Consider the following 16,661-nt stretch of genomic DNA (forward strand, 5'->3'; position numbering starts at 1 on the left):
ATAGCAAAGGTACGGTCAATTACCATGTTTGTCTATTAGATAGGATAATAAAAGCATAATATGCTGATTAGACCGGAGCCCTTCCGGACGCCCTTCCAGACGACCTTCCAGACAAAGCCAGGGTTGCAAGGAAAGCCCGGGTCCTGGGTGCCAGAGGGAAGTCGGGGCCTGCGGCCGGGGGAAGGAAGGCCTACTCTTGCACGAATTTCATGCATCGGGCCTCTAGTCGTTATATAATGACCTTCTTTGTCTCTTATTACTGTTTGTTGCTTAAAGTGTAGTTTGTCTGATAGAAGCATAGCTACCCTCGCTTGCTTTGGTACACCACATCTCATTTACACATTCAACCAGGTTCTTTCCACCTTTGGCTGTTGTGAATGTTGGTGTACAGCTATCTGTTGAAGCAGGGAGGATTTCTTTCTTCATTCTTTATCATAAACCTACCTATTCATTAAGCTTACCCAGTGTCCAAATCAGCAGCAGTGGAAACGCTGCTTCAATGGAAAACCCCACTCAAGATCTTTGAATAGAGAAAGAAGTCTCTTTGTTCTAGTCATATTTTCTGAGAAACTATGAAAACTGCTTTGTTTTCTTGCATTGAGAAGACATTTAGATCTTCATACTGTATTAGACCTTGTCACCATTTACTATACCAAGTATTACCTTTTGTTTATCACTACCTTCAATCCCATCCACCCACTGCCCCTCCAGAATGTAAATTCCATGAGGACATGGATTGTGGGGGGTGTTTTGCTTACTGCTATATTTCTGGTGTTGAAACTGCACCTGCTCCACTGTAGGCAGTCACTAAGATCTGCTGAATGAATAAGTGGTGCTTGAATGATACCACCTCTATGTTTGCTGGATAGCATTTTAAAAGGCTTTCAATTTGGCTTCTTTTGCATATCTGAGTATTGGTTTTGGGTAGAGCATGCTACTGCAAGGATATGTTTATAAGTATTATAGATCTTATAAATAGTTGGAGACAGAGTATGGAAAATAATGATGTTGCTTTGGGAGACGAAACAAGATAGAGATGGACTAGAGAAAATATATAAATGGAATTTTATCTCCCTCTTATTTGACTGAATTGCCCCCAAAGTGGACTTGTCTAAAACATTAAAAAAACACACACACACACACACACACACACAAACTTGTACATCAATAACCTGGACTCAGGTCAAAGCCTTCTTTATTATTCCTTCCTTACAGTGGAGGTTAAATGACCTAATTATCATCAATAAGATAACACGCTAAATCACCACTTTCTAAAATAAGAACACTTCACTGTTTCCTCTCAGTGGCTCTATTTATTGATTTGATTGTAGTCAATCTAGACACTACTTTAGCAGAGTTTCTGTCCTTGTCTTTGAGACACAAATTAGAGTTGTTAAAATAGCAAGAACTTTAAAACATTACTGCAGGCACGGGACCTGGTCCTTTTTCTTGCAAGCAAGGAAACTTGACTCTGAGAGGTAAGATGATGTCCGGAAACATTTTTTAGCCTCTGTCTTTGTTGGAGTCATTTAACCTTGTCTTGGATTGTAGTCAGTATATAATCTCAGTTCCAGTTAGACAGGGAGTCACAATGCCAGGTGTCAAATCCACAAACCAGCCCTCTCCTAATTGCTGACGTTTGACACATCCCCATGTTGGCCCCAGAAAACTCTACACGTTCTTTTATTAGCAACAGGGAATTAGATTTCCTGTGTAGACAAATTAACTTCTAAATCATAAGAGAAACAAAAACGCTACCAGCGAGAGAGCGAGACCCCTTGTTCCAACTCAAAGCTTCTAAAAGTAGTTTCTCTCCTCTTTCCCTTCTATGCATTTCCTACCAGTACTTTTTCTGTCTGAACTCACCACGTGGTGATTGCCTTCTCTGAAGAGGAGACTTTGGTCGGCAACCTAATTAAAGTGGAGAGGTCGAAGTAGACTATTGAAATGAAGAGTGTTACAACCATGTAGCTATTATATTTGGGCAATTCTTTAAAAGGGGGAAGAAACTCTTTCGGGAGATTTAAAACTTTGCTTCAAATAAGACTTCAAAAAATAAAATAAAAGGATGTGAATTGGCTTAGAGTAAAAAGACATTAATAGAGTAAGGAAGGAAAATAGAAGGATATATTTTGTAGATAAACTAAATTCATGGTCTTGAGCATCACATTTTATACATTAAAACTCATCTGATGGTGGTTTAAAGCTTAATATCTTCCTCTTTTCTAAAACTGGTGATTGCAAACTCTGGTTTTTCACATACCCCATCCTCACCCCCCCCCCCCCCCCCAGCCTGTCTCCAGTGATCTCAGAAGTGACAAAATGACCTCCAAATAAGTTTACTTTTGAATTAATAACATATCCACCTTATTTTTTTGTTTGATGGAAAGGGAGAATGACAAAAGTGTAAAGAAAGTGTAAGATTAGTATCCTCATCTAAGTCTTAAGTTGACAAAAGTTAAAACACCTCGTGCACAATGCAGAGAAAAAACGGTTTGCCTTGTATTTCATTCACGCTGCTCCCTACGCATGGGGAGACCAGATGTCTGCTGTCCAGAGTACAGGGCTTTTTTTCTTAGTGCTTAGTAAAATTTACTTTTTAAAGTCTGGAGAAAAACTGCAGCTTTTCCCCGATCCTTAGCATTGTATAGCTTAATAATTTCATATACTCGAAGCGTTTCAGCAGAAAATGAGCTTTGACTATTTATAGATTAGCAGCAATCCAAGAAAGGCTGTGGAAAATTCTGGAAACGGCCTTTATTTTGCAAACCCATTACTAAAATAATTACATAGTTTTCATAAAGAATAAATAGTAAGTACAATGTAGGGTATGGAAAGGGGACTAAATTAGGGGGTGGAGGTGTGAGTAGTTGACATTTCTTTTTTTCTTGTCTGATTCCTGCTAATTGTGTACAAAAATATACATTAGATTTGGCATTTCTCCCCTCCTTAAGAAAACAATGTTTGGAAATCCCTGTGTAAAGCTAATTTGTCCTGAGGAATATAAAGACCTTTAGTGGGGTATCTGGGTCCCTATGGGAATTTTTTTTTATAAACACACCATGTGGTGCAATCTGTTACAGCCTACAATGGGGGGGGGGAGGGTGGAGCGCGCTCTGTGGGGCCAGGAACAAAGTAATCTCTGGGACTTGTGGAGTATTAACTAAAAATGCGAGAGATGACACAGCTCACACCTAGAAATACCTTCCTCCTGCCCTAAATCCTAACCCAGAATACATTAAATGTATGCGCTCTTTAAAACTATTTAGCAAGTTAGTTTAAGGAAGAAAAACCTGAGTCATTTTCGAGATGGTTAAATTGCCATTCATTTTGTATTTTAATCTAACCTACTGGTGATTTAATTTACAAAACCCAAAGGAAGTGTACGCTCAAATATTGGAGGACGTTAACGTATCAACCACTGTTTAATTTTGGAATGTGCCTACTTGCTTGACACAATATTTTACCGTCTCAACAAATGTTTAGCCTTTTCTTTTTCACTTGACTAAAGAGAAATAAGTTTCACTTTGCCTCATTCACCTTCTTCTGTGCATATGTCGGGGAAGACTGGATGTTAAAAAAAAAACTTCCTCATGTTCCTTTCTCCTACATCGAAGTCTGTTTACCAACTCAAAGCTGCTAGAAAGCGCTGCATTCTCCTGCTAAGTCAACTGCATGGCTAGAAACCAAACTGTAATGCAACAAGGGAAAAACTATTTATTTTCATGGCAGAACATTCTTGAGGAGGTATAACATTTTTCTGGTCGCTGTGCCAAGTTTTCTTTTTCCTTCCTTTCTCTGTCTTCCATTTTTAAAGGCTTTCAGCCTTTACGCTGATACTCTATAGTTATCTAACAGTTCTAATATTTTGTGACATTTTGTATTGTGACACTATAGATGGAATTGTCATCGGACTGACACTCTGTGCTTTTAGTCCTTAATTACAGCTGTTAACGCTGTAGAGAAGTGTGCTAACCTGCCAGTGCACATTATGAAAACAACGTTATTGTTATCCATACCAGCACCCACTCAACAGGATATTTCCAAGATGGTGGTGTAAAGGAATGTGTCGGCACAATGGATGTTTCAGTCTAGTTTGTTTAGTTTGTCCTATTATCTTCTTTTAAAAACACAAACCAGTTTGAACCATACAATCTTTCGTTGTACGGTAGGTAGCATAGATTCCCTTCAGTAGCAGGAGCTGCTTCTATAGTTAGAAAAGTTATAATTTTTGTGTGCAAACAGCAGTGCACTGAGGAACCTCAGAGCTGTTTAGGGTTGTGACCCAAAGCTTTCTGACAGTTGTTTCAGAAATAATGAAAATAGAAGGGAGAGGGAAGGGCAAGTTGAAAGATGAAAAGATGAGGGAGGAGCTGTTCGTACTCACAGGGTTGGCAAGTCAAAACCCAACAGCCGTCCCCAGGTCTAGTAAGGTGTCCTTATCCCGAACCGAGTCCGAGCTGAGGTAACTGGCTACTGACCAGACGCTTTGTAGTCATTGTTCCTGCAGAACCTGTAGAGCTTTGATTCTCGCCGAGGAGCAAAACCCTCTGAATCTATTTTCTGACAAATATTACAATACTAACGCAGCTAAGTGCCACGGTCTTTTCATTTGTTAGAAGAAACTAAAATAGTGAGCCTTGTCCCCATAATAAAATAACTGAAAAGTAAGGATTCTAGAAAATGTAAAGTCAGAACTAACAACTGGTACTCACTGTTTAGATGAGAACGACTAAATGATTAAAAAAATAATAATAACATACACAGCACTAATTTCGCAATTTATTTAATAAGCAGTCTACCTTCCAATATTAGTTTCTAATGCTTACATGGATTTGGTCAAAAGCAAATTCATGACCTTGAGATAGTAGTGGGTCTCTAAGGGACAATCTGAGACTGGCCCGTAGATTCTCGTGTCTTTGCTGTCATTGAGGAGGTGAGGAGGCATAAACATATACTCGGTTCCTCCGGCCTGCAAATTCTTTAATATTCAGCTTTACTAAACACGTTTTTAAAGCTAGTATGAGAAGAACTTATCACTGTGCTTTGTTCCGAATGGTATTTTCTGCTTCATTTTGATTTTCAACACCAATAGGATATGGTGCTCTTCCTAAAAGAAACTGTTCCCATTTGGGAATATATTCTTCCACTGATGCCCAGTAAAGAGTCTAGGAGAAAAAACATGCAAAAGAAAAAAAAAACATATCAAGCAATTGAACTTGGCTCTTCATAATAGTCTAAATGTTTATTCACTTAAATGTGCGTGTGCGTGTACACACATACATGTAGAATGCACTTCCTCTACAGAATATTTTATGTTAATTTTAGAAAAAAAAATCTGGCTACTTACTAGTGTTAATTTTCAAATTTCTCAGTAAAACCAGAGCCTGGCAGAATTACAGATTTCAGAACTTTATTGTGATTTTGCACGCCCTCTTGTGGCCAACTTTGTGATTATTACCCGTATTTATCATTTATGGCTACAGTCGTTAAATGCTGTTGTTTAATGTTACAAATCCCATACTAAGTGATTACCCACCCTAAAATTATTACAATAAAATGATTAAACATGAATTGATTTAAAATTAACATAAAATATTTGACCTGGGATGAAGTCAGGAACTGAAATATAACTAGTATGTTACCGTATAGGATTCAGGTGAATTGACCCCTTATTTGCATGGGGAACACATAAAAATGCACTGTATCTTTTAACAAAGCACATGATATGACAGATTTTAATTTCTTTCCTTTTTTTGTATAATGAAAAAAAAGATTACTTAACAATTTTTTAATTCAACTAAGTTGGAAGTTGAGTTGCTGTGTGATTGGCCTGCCTCTAGCAGTCTGCAAGTTCTAGAAGCTCCTGCAACATCACCATATTCTGTGTGTGAGCTTTAATGGGTTCTTGGCTGACTGTCCTAAGGAGGTTAAGAAAAGTAACTGCCCACGCTCCTTGTCACGGGAGGGCATCTTGTATTAGGTCATCACTAGCAATGTCATTTTGGGAAGGTCAGCCAGTTGGGCAGCATGAAGAACCCATAATGACTCACTCTGAGCATGAGAAGGCTCCAGGGGTTCTGAGAGTTGAAAGTGGCTAGGGATCTCCATAACCCTGCATGAGTGCACGTGGTCGGAGAAACAGCCTGACGACCTTAAACTAGGGGTCCTCCTGTTGGGGAGACCAGCTGAGAGGAATACCACGGAGGCCTGCCTGCCATTGGGAGCTTCTCACCATTCACGGCTAGAGGAACCCCTTTTGTGTGGGCCTGAGTTAGGTATTGGAGCCTCCAACAAAGAAAAAGACATGCCTAGGGCACAGTCTGTACCAGAGGGTTTTCTCTCCGCGATCACTGGCTTTTCTTATTACTCTAGAACACAGAAAATTGAGGGGCAAGTTCTCAGCCTTTAAATTTGAGTCTATTCTCATCCCTGGTTAGGCAAGCAAAATTATATTTGAGAAAGGTCATTAAAAATATCAAATCAAACTATTCTATATGTAGTTAAATTCCCTTTCATCAAAAATACATTCATATGCCAAAGATGGTTTATTTTTGCCAACCATCTTCCCAATCTGTTCTTGAACTGAGCAAAATAAAACAGACAAAAGCCACACTATGCTGCATAAAATGCATTTAAATCGCATCGGTTGAATGTTTGGTGAAGGGTTGAACTGCATGCTCCTTGTCACTTCAGCCAACAGGAAAAGCACTTTGGTTCGGCACGTTGGCACCTGAACCGTTAGTGCATATTGTCTGCCAGGGTTTAACGGGATAGTCGTTTCTAAGTGACTAGGTGAAAAGACACAGGATCTTTATAACATTTTCACTTGAAAAAAATTTTTTTAATTAAGATCTCATCAGTTACCTACTATGTACAAACTATGGCTCTGTGGACATATAATGATCAGTCATATCTTGTTTATTTTAACTGAATAAATACATCTTGGAAATACACACATATAACCACTCGTTAATTTACAATGATAGGGTCGCTACCTTTGTTTCTTAAGATTCTCACCTCAAGAGACACCACCTCAGGTGGTGGAAGTGGGTGACTCCAGGTCTGCAGAGACTTTTCTGCGGCTTCTATATCCTGTAACAGACATTAGCATTGAAAACATGCATTCACATAGCACGCACCTGCGGCAGCTACAGGGCTGTCCCAACCCTCTCACCTCAGCTCTCCTCGGATATGGTTTGAACTGATGGAGGCACTGAAGTAGGAGAGCTGCTCATTGCTTAACTGACCATTTCAGATACAGAATGCCGGGCTTTTTTTAAAAAGTAAAAGGTGCGGGCGGGGGTACTTCTAAGTTCTGCCTTATCATTTTAAATAGTGTCAGTAATTTCTGCAAAAAACACACACAAAATCTTCCTCTAAAACTGCTCAGAGCACCAACTTAGCTCTAAAATCATTAAAAACAGCCAGATGGATAAAATAGTCAAATATTCAGATACAAAAACAGTCAGTTACCCAGCCCCACACTGTGCTAACCTTAAAAGTGAAGAGATCGATTCTGTCTGGATCATGTAAATTTTATATTAATGACACATTTCATTTGTTCAGTATTCCACTCTTATAAAATTTTACACTTATGCAAATACTCCACATATTTAAAAAAAGGTCAGTAAGGTACCTTTGCAACAAGAACCTGTTCACTTTACTATCTAGATTTTTAGAACTAGATTTCTAAGGTGATCTCGAGGGCAGGTCTTACTGCCGGCAGAATATCATTCAGCTGACGGCATTCGAGCTCTGTGCTTTAACTTGGAGCTTAACTTGTAGACGTGTGTATTTTCCCTTATGATTGAGCAACACCAGGGTAATTAAACTTAATCCATACCCTGGGAAAGACTTTACCTTGATGCATGTATGAATTTCATGCCCAGAAACATAGCACCTCCAAGTTGTTCCTGAAACCTGTGAGTTCTGTTTAAGTGAATGCTCCCATCAGCACCTGTGTGTCTGGTGCTTGCTTGTTTGTCAGGTTCACAGAGGCCTTGGCTGAAGGCCATGTAAATTCTGCCTCTCCTTTGAGCTTAGAAAAAAGGAAAGTTCTCTGATCCTGGTACAAGCATTGGAGCAATCTAAGTACAGGGCTGTTGGACAGACGGAGGGAGATGGAGAGGGCGTGGGCGTGGGGTGTGAAGAAGCCAGTGCTGAACAGGAGAAAAGAGATAGCAGATGGCAGCGGCGGGGAGCACGGGATGGGTGTGAAATGTAAAAGGGAAAAACAGGAAATTCCCTAAAGGGACTCCCCAAAGTTGCACAGCCATTGATGCACCTGCTGTCTAGAGGAAGGTGATTTGAAGGGGAAAAACATAAATTTAGGGATAAAAAGCCCATCTATTAGCATGTTGATCCCGTCCCAGAAGTTTACAGCTAAGACACATGCTGAGGAGATGTGATGCCAATGCTACAGCAGATAGAGAACACTAACTCTTCTGTGATTACGGTGAGATTTTACGGAGTCCTGGGAAAATTATGTTTTACCTTTATAAGATAAATAGAATAAAATCACAACCCTAATTATGCCATTATTCTAAGAACAGTTATAAAGTTGTTTGTATTTTTTTGTTAATCCTCACCCAAGGATTTTTTTTCCTTTTTTTGGAGGGGTGGGGTGGGGGGAGAGTGGAAGGGGGGAGAGAGAAACATCTATGTGAGAGACACACACAGCATGATTGCCTCCTGCACACACCCCAACCTGGACTGGGGATTGGACCTGCAACCCAGGTATGAGCCCTTGACTGGGTATTGAACCTGCAACCCTGCAGTGTGCAACCATTGAGCAACACCGGCCAGGGCATGGTTATTGTTAGTGGTAGATCTAGGTGTCACTGGTACCTGTAGACAGGATTATAAACACTTTTCTTAAAGATCAGAAAGTAAGGCCACTGAATCTCTCTCACAGGAGAGCAGCTCTGTATGGGGAGGCGCGGCCTGGAAGGCAGGCCTGGGCTAGGCACGGGACGGTTCCCTCTGCAGCATGTCCACAGGTCATCCCCTCCAGAGGACTTCTTCCTGAGGTGGATTCGCTTTGTGGGCGTCCTGCTTACCTCTCTGACTCCTTGTCTTTCTTCTTAGCTGCCTCCTTTCTCTTTTAGCCCAAGTGTGGGCTTTCTGTTGTCTTCTTTTCACTTTTGACTTGGACTCTTTTCTTCTGCTCCAGCCATTCATGTACAAGGACGGATGACTTTTCTCCCGAGCCCTTACTTCTCAGTCTAATAAACCAAATTCATCATCTTACTCCTGAAGGTACTGAATGTATAATAGTGAGAATGCGGTTCACCCAGCTGCCCTCTATCTTCAGCTCTTTCACTCTCTGCCATTGAAAGTTCAGCGCTTGAGGATGTCTGTCTTTCCGTGTCATTCCCAATGCGATGGGCTTATTACACTTACCATTCAACAAATCCTTACTGAATGCTTTCTTGGACTATGCCCAGACTACATCCATTTTACTTCAGTCCATACTGAAATGGATTAATTTTGCTAAAAAAACTTAAATATATCCTTATCTAGATTAAAAAAATAACTGATACCCACTACCCAGAGGATGAAGTATGCATTTCTTAGCCTGACTGGCACATGTCTGACTACACACTGCCAGAAGGGAAGGATCAGCAGTTACACTTGAAATGATGCTTTATATGTGATGGAATTAATTTTAATAGCATTTTACTTAATCTATTTCATGTGATTTTATTGAAAGTGTTTACCAGAAAATCTAAAATTACATATGTGGCTCTCATTCTGCTGCATAGCACAACTTAGGCGCATCAGTTCCTAGGAATTCTGGGAATCAAAGGGACATACCCAGTGATACCTCAGCAATGTAATTGGCAATACCTGGGCCCTGGAAACCTCTGTGGGACAAATGACCTGATTCCTTCAACAAAGAAATTAAAAGGGCAGGAAGGCTTTTAGAGATTCAGGACTGCAATCAATCAATTAAAAATTGGATTTTTATTTGTGTTTTTAAAGGATTATACTTTTTAGCTTAATTTTTTCCCATCACCATTTATCCCCCATACCCTCTTCCACTCCCACTTCCACCCCCAACCCCACAGTCACCTCACTGTTGTGTTAGTGGTGGATTTTATTTGGATCCTGATTCAAACAAATGTAAAAACGTGTGTTTATAAGTGAATCAGAGAAATCTGAATCCTCACTGGATATTTAAAGAATTACTGTAAATTTCTTAGATTGAAAATGATATTGTGACTTTGCTTAAAATAGTCTTTCCCTTTTACTGATAAACATTGAAATAATACAGAGGTAATAAATTGGGCAGATGAAATAATGTGTTGCTGAAGATTAGCTTCAAAATAATCTGAGGAGCTGGGATTGGAGGTGAGGGGCATGGATGAGCACGATTGGCTGTGTTTGATAATTACTGAATCTGGTGATAGGCACATGGAAGTACATTCTTCTCATGACAATTAAAGCACAAGCTTCCCTTGTGCATGACGGGGCAGCCAGTAGAGATGAGCAGACGTGATCAGGAAAGGTCAGGCTCGAACACAGAAGCTCATGGACTGAGGTCTTCCCCTCCTCACAGACGCTCCTCCCTCGCCACCCAGCAATAGATATCTCACTACAAATAGATAGTGAACCCAGCTGGGGCTGGGCTGGGTTTAATCTTTTAAGCTGCTAGAGGTGCAATTTCTGGGATAGGAAAAGTAAGACAATAAAGCAGGAGATACAGGGTCATTGTTACAAGGAATGCTTAAGTATTCACTTATTCATATTCACTTATTCTTCATTGAATTGGCGAAAGTGAGAAATGTGAGGAGGAAAAAGGACCAAGGTGGACCTGTAAGTTACTGGCCATCCTGAGTGACAAGCAGTTTGTGGAAGGTTCTGTCAACTGGCTAATTTATTTTTGCAAATGCGTTTAGAGAAATTTTACTGAGTTTCATATTCATTTTGTTGGGATTTTATTACATTTAAAAATAGCCCTAGCTGGTTTGGCTGAGTGGATAGAGTGGTGTTCTGCGGACTGAAGGGTCCTGGGTTTGATTCCAGTCAAGGGCATATGCCGGGGTTGCAGGCTCGATCCCCAGTGTGGGGCATGCAGTAGGCAGCCGATCAGTGATTCTCTCTCATCATTGATGTTTCTATCTCTCCCTCTCCCTTCCTCTCTGAAGTCAACAAAAATATATTTTTTAAAAATTTAAAAATAACTTTTTGACAACTGACCTTAGAAAAGTAATATAGCCCAATCAGGATTAAGGTATGTATCTCCACTTAAGTTTTCTCTTTAAAACATAATTGTTTTTATACAAATCATGCCCTTTGTTAAGAGCATTCCCAAGTATTTTATAATTTTATTGCTAATGTGAAAGTTATCTCTTATATTTTCCAACTGTATCTATAGGATTGCTGTTGACTTTATGTTTATCTTTTATTTATTAATTTTGCTCAACTCATACTAGTTTTAAAACAATTTTGGCTTTTCTTAGTATATAACCATACCATTTTAGAATGCTAGTGTTGTGCCTTCCTTTCTAAAAGTTAAAGCTCATTCCCTTTTAGTGTTTATTATATTGGCCAGAACATCTAAATAAGATCAAGTAACGGATGGTGAAATAGGTCATCCTTATTTTGTTACTACTATATTTATAGGAATGCTTCCAAGTTTTAATGGAACCATTTTGATGCACATTCTGCACTAAGTACATATCCTGATGTAACAACCTGTTCTTGACAAAGGGTATTAGTAGTAGTTATTATGGTTCCTCATCTCTACATAAAGGAATTAGAATAGATTCGTGGTTTTCACAGTTCCTTAGAGACACAGCAGGGCAGGCAAAAAAGAGCTAAGTGGGTGGGGCTTTGGACCAAAGCTGTCCATTTTTATCTATTTTACATCTTTGGAAAAGTTATCTGGTGAAAAAAATTAAAAACCTTTAGATGACAATCTAATCTATATGCTGTTTAAAGTCTCTTCCAACTCAACATTTTATAATCAAGTCCTATTTATTTTACTTTCACAATAATTTTATAAGCCATTAAAATTATTTTCAAAGTTAAAAAATATGAGAGAAAAAATAAAAAACTGCATACACAGTTATTCAAAATATGTAAAACAAAGATAGGGAACAAACTGTATCTGGGATGTAATAGCTGCTCAATAAATGTTTATTAAAAGACTGTAAGGAAATGTACAAAAAATATATTAATTCCTAGATGGACAGGATAAGGAAGTTATTTCATCTTCTTTGCACTTTCAAGATTTTTGCAATGCGAATATATTACTTTGATAATCGGAGGTAAAGACCATATCACACTGGTTTCTGATGGCTATGAAACAGTTCATTATTTTCCTTCTGGATATGACAGTTAATTTCATACCTATTAGATCCAATCTCTCCGTTCTTGAAATCACGTTACATCTAAATAGCAAATGAATCCTCCTCAAATACTCACTCATACGTTTCTTACATAAGTCGTTATTTTTCTTTTGCTCACACACTTTCACTATGATATTATCTGTACATATCAAGTCTCAATTTACTCATGTGGACTCACAGTATCCAACCTTTTCCTGTGACTTGCCAAGCTAGTTAGCTCATGGCTCCACGAACGCTCTTAGGGCCACTCATTTTTCTGCTCTTGGCTCTCCTGCAGCCATCCAGCGGAATGCATCGCCTTCTGCCTGTTTGCACACAGCTCCAGCTTAGCCTCCTCTGAGACCATTAAAAGATTCGAGCTCTCCAAGATTTTTTACACTTAACTCCTAGAATATGAGTGCTGAGTGGTCCACATAACGTACTGTTTGATCATATAAAGTCTCATATTTTATGTGTGACAACTTTATATCATCAACTAAGCCTGTTAGCTTCTTGAGGTGAAGAACTCTGATTTATATTTATTTTGTGGTCCCCACTTTCTAACTAGAACTAGCTCAATTGTAAGGACCCTCTGGATATTCATCAAATAACTTGCTCATTAAAAGATGCCTGAAAACCAAACATTACCTGCACTTGCAGGAAGTAAGTGGCAACCAAGCCTTCAAGCCTCCTAATTAGTTTTTCTGACTTTTCACAGCAAATTCCAGATTATCCTATATTTTTCCATTTAAAAATAAATATTGCAAAAACCATTGGGCAAGTAAGACATATGGCAATATAGAATGCTTTGGTAGCACTATGGCTGTGACTTAAATTACTGTGGCTCAAACTGCCAGAAGCTGAGAAGATAACTGAATTTTCCTCTTCCTTTATCCTCTAGTGAGGACAGAAGATAACTATATCATGCCTATCGATGAAAATATTTAACAATAAAAACTGAAAACACTGCTTTATAACTTAAATAATATAGCCTTACCACCAAATGTTTTAGTCATAGGATCTCTTGGAAGCTTGACTGGAAGCAAACTTTTAGGGTTTTAATTATGGATGAAGCCATACAATTCTGGAAGCAAAGTATAGCAAGCAGCCAAAAATGTTACACATATGATTTTACTCCAAGTGGGCACATTGGCCAAATGGTGAGGCCCTGCGCAATTACACACTTTGACCACCCCCTCCATCACCATCAAAAGGGATCTTGAAAATCTGTTATGTTAGATATGAATCTGTGTGTTGACTGTGGCCCCAGTAAGGCAAAATCAAATCGTTCTTGTTTTTATGATGTTAAAATAGTTTTGAGTTGGATCTAAATACATTATAGGTACTTTATAGTATTTCAAGATCTCCCTACAAAGAAAAGATGGAAAGCTACGTCTTGTATTTATTACTTATTGCACAAAAGATGACCGTAAAATTACTTCTGTAGTCATTGATTTTCTGGTTGATTGAGAACATTTAGCTTAAGCAAACTTCACTTTTTTTTTCATTTAAAAAATAAGAATCCATATGTTATTTATCTAACTAACATGATGCTTCATTAATTCTATTTATTACTCACAACAAAGACATTATATAAATCAAAATTATGAACTTCACTTGAAACCTTTTTGCAAAGGTGGGCAAAATCTCTATACTCAAGTCATGGAAACTTACCTTTAAAAGGCTAAGGTTCCTTTTAAAAGCAGCCTCAGCTGCTTGAATCTGAGATGCCTTTTCCTTGTTTTGATCTTCAAATTTACTCTCCATTTGTTGAAGTAACTTTAATCTTTGTGATACTCTAGAAAAAATGGAGATTATATAAAGTTCTTTTAGAAGGAGACATTTTATTGCTTGACCAATATAAAACATTCATTCCTTAATTGTACTTCACTTTGAGTTCAACCTATTTTGAAAGCCAATTTCTATGCCAATTAATGAGATAGTGAAGAACTTAGTAGTTCATTAAGTCTTAAATCTTATTTTTATTAACATATACTGGTATGCCATAAGTACATGCTTCTGTTTTTTTAGCCTCTGGTCTTCTGAAATTATATTAAAATGTGAAAATATGTTTTCATTTTTGGTGAAAATGCAAACTGTAATACATATCCCTTTGTACATACTTTGTATATGCTTATATATACACCTCCACACACACATACATTGATATAACTTGCTATACAAAACCTTCTGCTTAACACTTCAATACCCCTGAAGCTCCTGTTACACATTTAGAATTGTGCTAAACTTCCATATGTTTGAAGAAGCAATAAAAATATTTTTTCTTCTTTTGCCAAGAGAAAGATGAGTGAGAGGCTGTATGTATGCATACCCGCAAGGTAAATCAGCAATTGAAGAAAGATGTAAAAAGTTGTAAGTGAATTACCAAATTACTCTGTGATACATAATATACTTTAAAAGTTTCTCACTGGTCCAATGCTCAGTTTACAAGTTTTTGGTCCTCTTAAATGATTCATAAGTAAAGATGTCAGGTGATAAAAAATAAGTAAGTGGTATATATAATTGTCTAACCATTTCCCAAATAAATGTGGTGATTATCAAGAAACACTGCTTCATAGGGCTGTGATTGAGGGTAGAGCTAGAATTTGGTATTTGAACAGTTATTTTCGTAAGCAAAATTTCTTAACACATTGTGGATGGATCACGAGAGTTCTCGCTTCATATTACACAGTGTTTTACAAAGTATACTTAAAAAAGATGTTAGCTTGTAAGAACATGTAATAAATAACTTCAAAATGCAATGGGTATTTAATTTTAATGCATGCCTTTAACATTTATGTAAAACGTTTTTTGTACCTGTTCAATAGAAACTTATCTGGCCACTGGGTAAAACGAGCAATAAAACTATTGGTCCGCAATGTGTTAAAAGGCCAAGGAAGAGGGCCTGGTAATTAATTAGAGGAAAGGAAAACATGAGAACCTGCAGTCAGAGGTGGAGAAGGGTTAATACCAAATGTAAGTGCAAGACTGACTATATCATTGCAGGGCCCAGTGCAGAATGAAAACGTGAGACCCCTTGTTAAAAAATACTCGGAATTTCAAGAGTGCAACATTAGGGAATTAAGCCAAGTGTGAGGGCTGTGGCTGCGCAGGGCACATACCCTAGGAAGTGGGCCCAGGGTAAGAGGCCTAGAGAAGTCCATTAATTATTCGTGTGTAGCCTAGAAAGGGTGAGAGGAGGGGTGAAGTTATCTAACTATTAGTAATAAAAATAAAAACATATAGAATATAATTATACCTTTTAACTTTTGTTATTCTTGAGACAATGACATTTCCTAAGACCAAAATCTCTCAAGTGTCAGAAAATTGAAATGACACACTTTCAGATCTTCAAGTCTTCCTGTGCACACAATGTTTCACTAAATAGTGTAATTTATACATTTAGATTAATTAGCCTTGAAAAAAACTTACATTTCTTCATGTCTTTTAGAAAGGCGAATTTCTTGAGCGAACAAGGAAGTCATCTTTAGTTAAAGCTGCCTTATGAGCTTTCTGCTAAATAATAAAAACATTTAGAAACATTTAGTTACTTCCACCACATGTCCTCAGCTTTGCAACATTTGATCATTTTAGTACCTCAACCCATTGGTTCTCTCAGAAGGAAAAAATAAATAAAACTTGAGATGTAATAATGTATAAAATGAAAGATTGCACCTAAAAACATTTTTACTTACAATGCATAGTTTTTCTTACACCAGATGCATCTAAAAATACTGTGAATCAGGTAAACTCAACACATTTCACATTTTCCCCTCACACCCCCCCCCCCACACACACACACATTTTAACCTTAAACAGAATTCAAAACAAACACGCAGCTGGTACTAAGACTAGTAAACATTTTATTGAATCAACAGAAAGAAAAATATCTACTCTGTAAAATTCATCACAGGAACACCATCCCACATGCGCGGGCGCGGGGGGGGGGGGTTGCCTCCCCATGTTATGTATAAAAGGGGTAGAGGAAGGGGGAGGGAGAGGAGGGCGCAAAATTGGTTACCAACCGGAAGTCCCCTCCGGAGGGGGAAGCTGCCCCCCCCACTTTTTTTTTAAAAGAGGGGGGAGTTTTTGTTGTAGAAAGGAAGAGAAAAAAACATTGTGGCCCTCCCCCTCCCCCGTGGGGGGGGGGGATCAAGGGGGTGGGGGGGAGAGAGAGCTTTTTTTCGGGGGAGTAGAACCTTCCCTCTCTGGGAGAGAAACGCCCCGGCCGGGGCCGGGCCAGCTCCCCAAATTTGTTGAGAGAGTGCGGGCGCTCGAAAGATACTTTTTTTTGGTGTGGGCAAAAGAGGGGGGGCGGCGCCC

General features: G+C 38.6%; 1 protein-coding gene across 5 annotated transcripts in view; it reads right to left on the reverse strand.

Annotated features, from left to right (window-relative positions):
- Positions 1-4,764: 4,764 nt before the first annotated feature.
- Positions 4,765-16,661, reverse strand: part of CUNH3orf14 (chromosome unknown C3orf14 homolog) — a 13,194-nt gene continuing 1,297 nt past the window's right edge. For 3 of the 5 annotated variants that reach the window (XM_014456118.2, XM_014456116.2, XM_006089043.3), the window contains exons 3-6: positions 15,771-15,854; positions 14,013-14,136; positions 7,021-7,095; positions 4,765-5,168 (exon numbers count right to left, since the gene is read on the reverse strand). In XM_014456118.2, the coding sequence (XP_014311604.1) occupies positions 5,037-5,168; positions 7,021-7,095; positions 14,013-14,136; positions 15,771-15,823 (384 nt within the window). In that variant the 5' untranslated portion in view covers positions 15,824-15,854 and the 3' untranslated portion in view covers positions 4,765-5,036. The remainder of the gene's footprint in view (positions 5,169-7,020; positions 7,096-14,012; positions 14,137-15,770; positions 15,855-16,661) is intronic. The other 2 variants (XM_023754060.1, XM_014456117.2) reach the window with 1 other exon arrangement.

Source organism: Myotis lucifugus, unplaced genomic scaffold (genome assembly GCF_000147115.1).
Source record: "Myotis lucifugus unplaced genomic scaffold, Myoluc2.0 scaffold_55, whole genome shotgun sequence".
Classification (NCBI taxonomy): Eukaryota; Metazoa; Chordata; class Mammalia; order Chiroptera; family Vespertilionidae; genus Myotis; species Myotis lucifugus.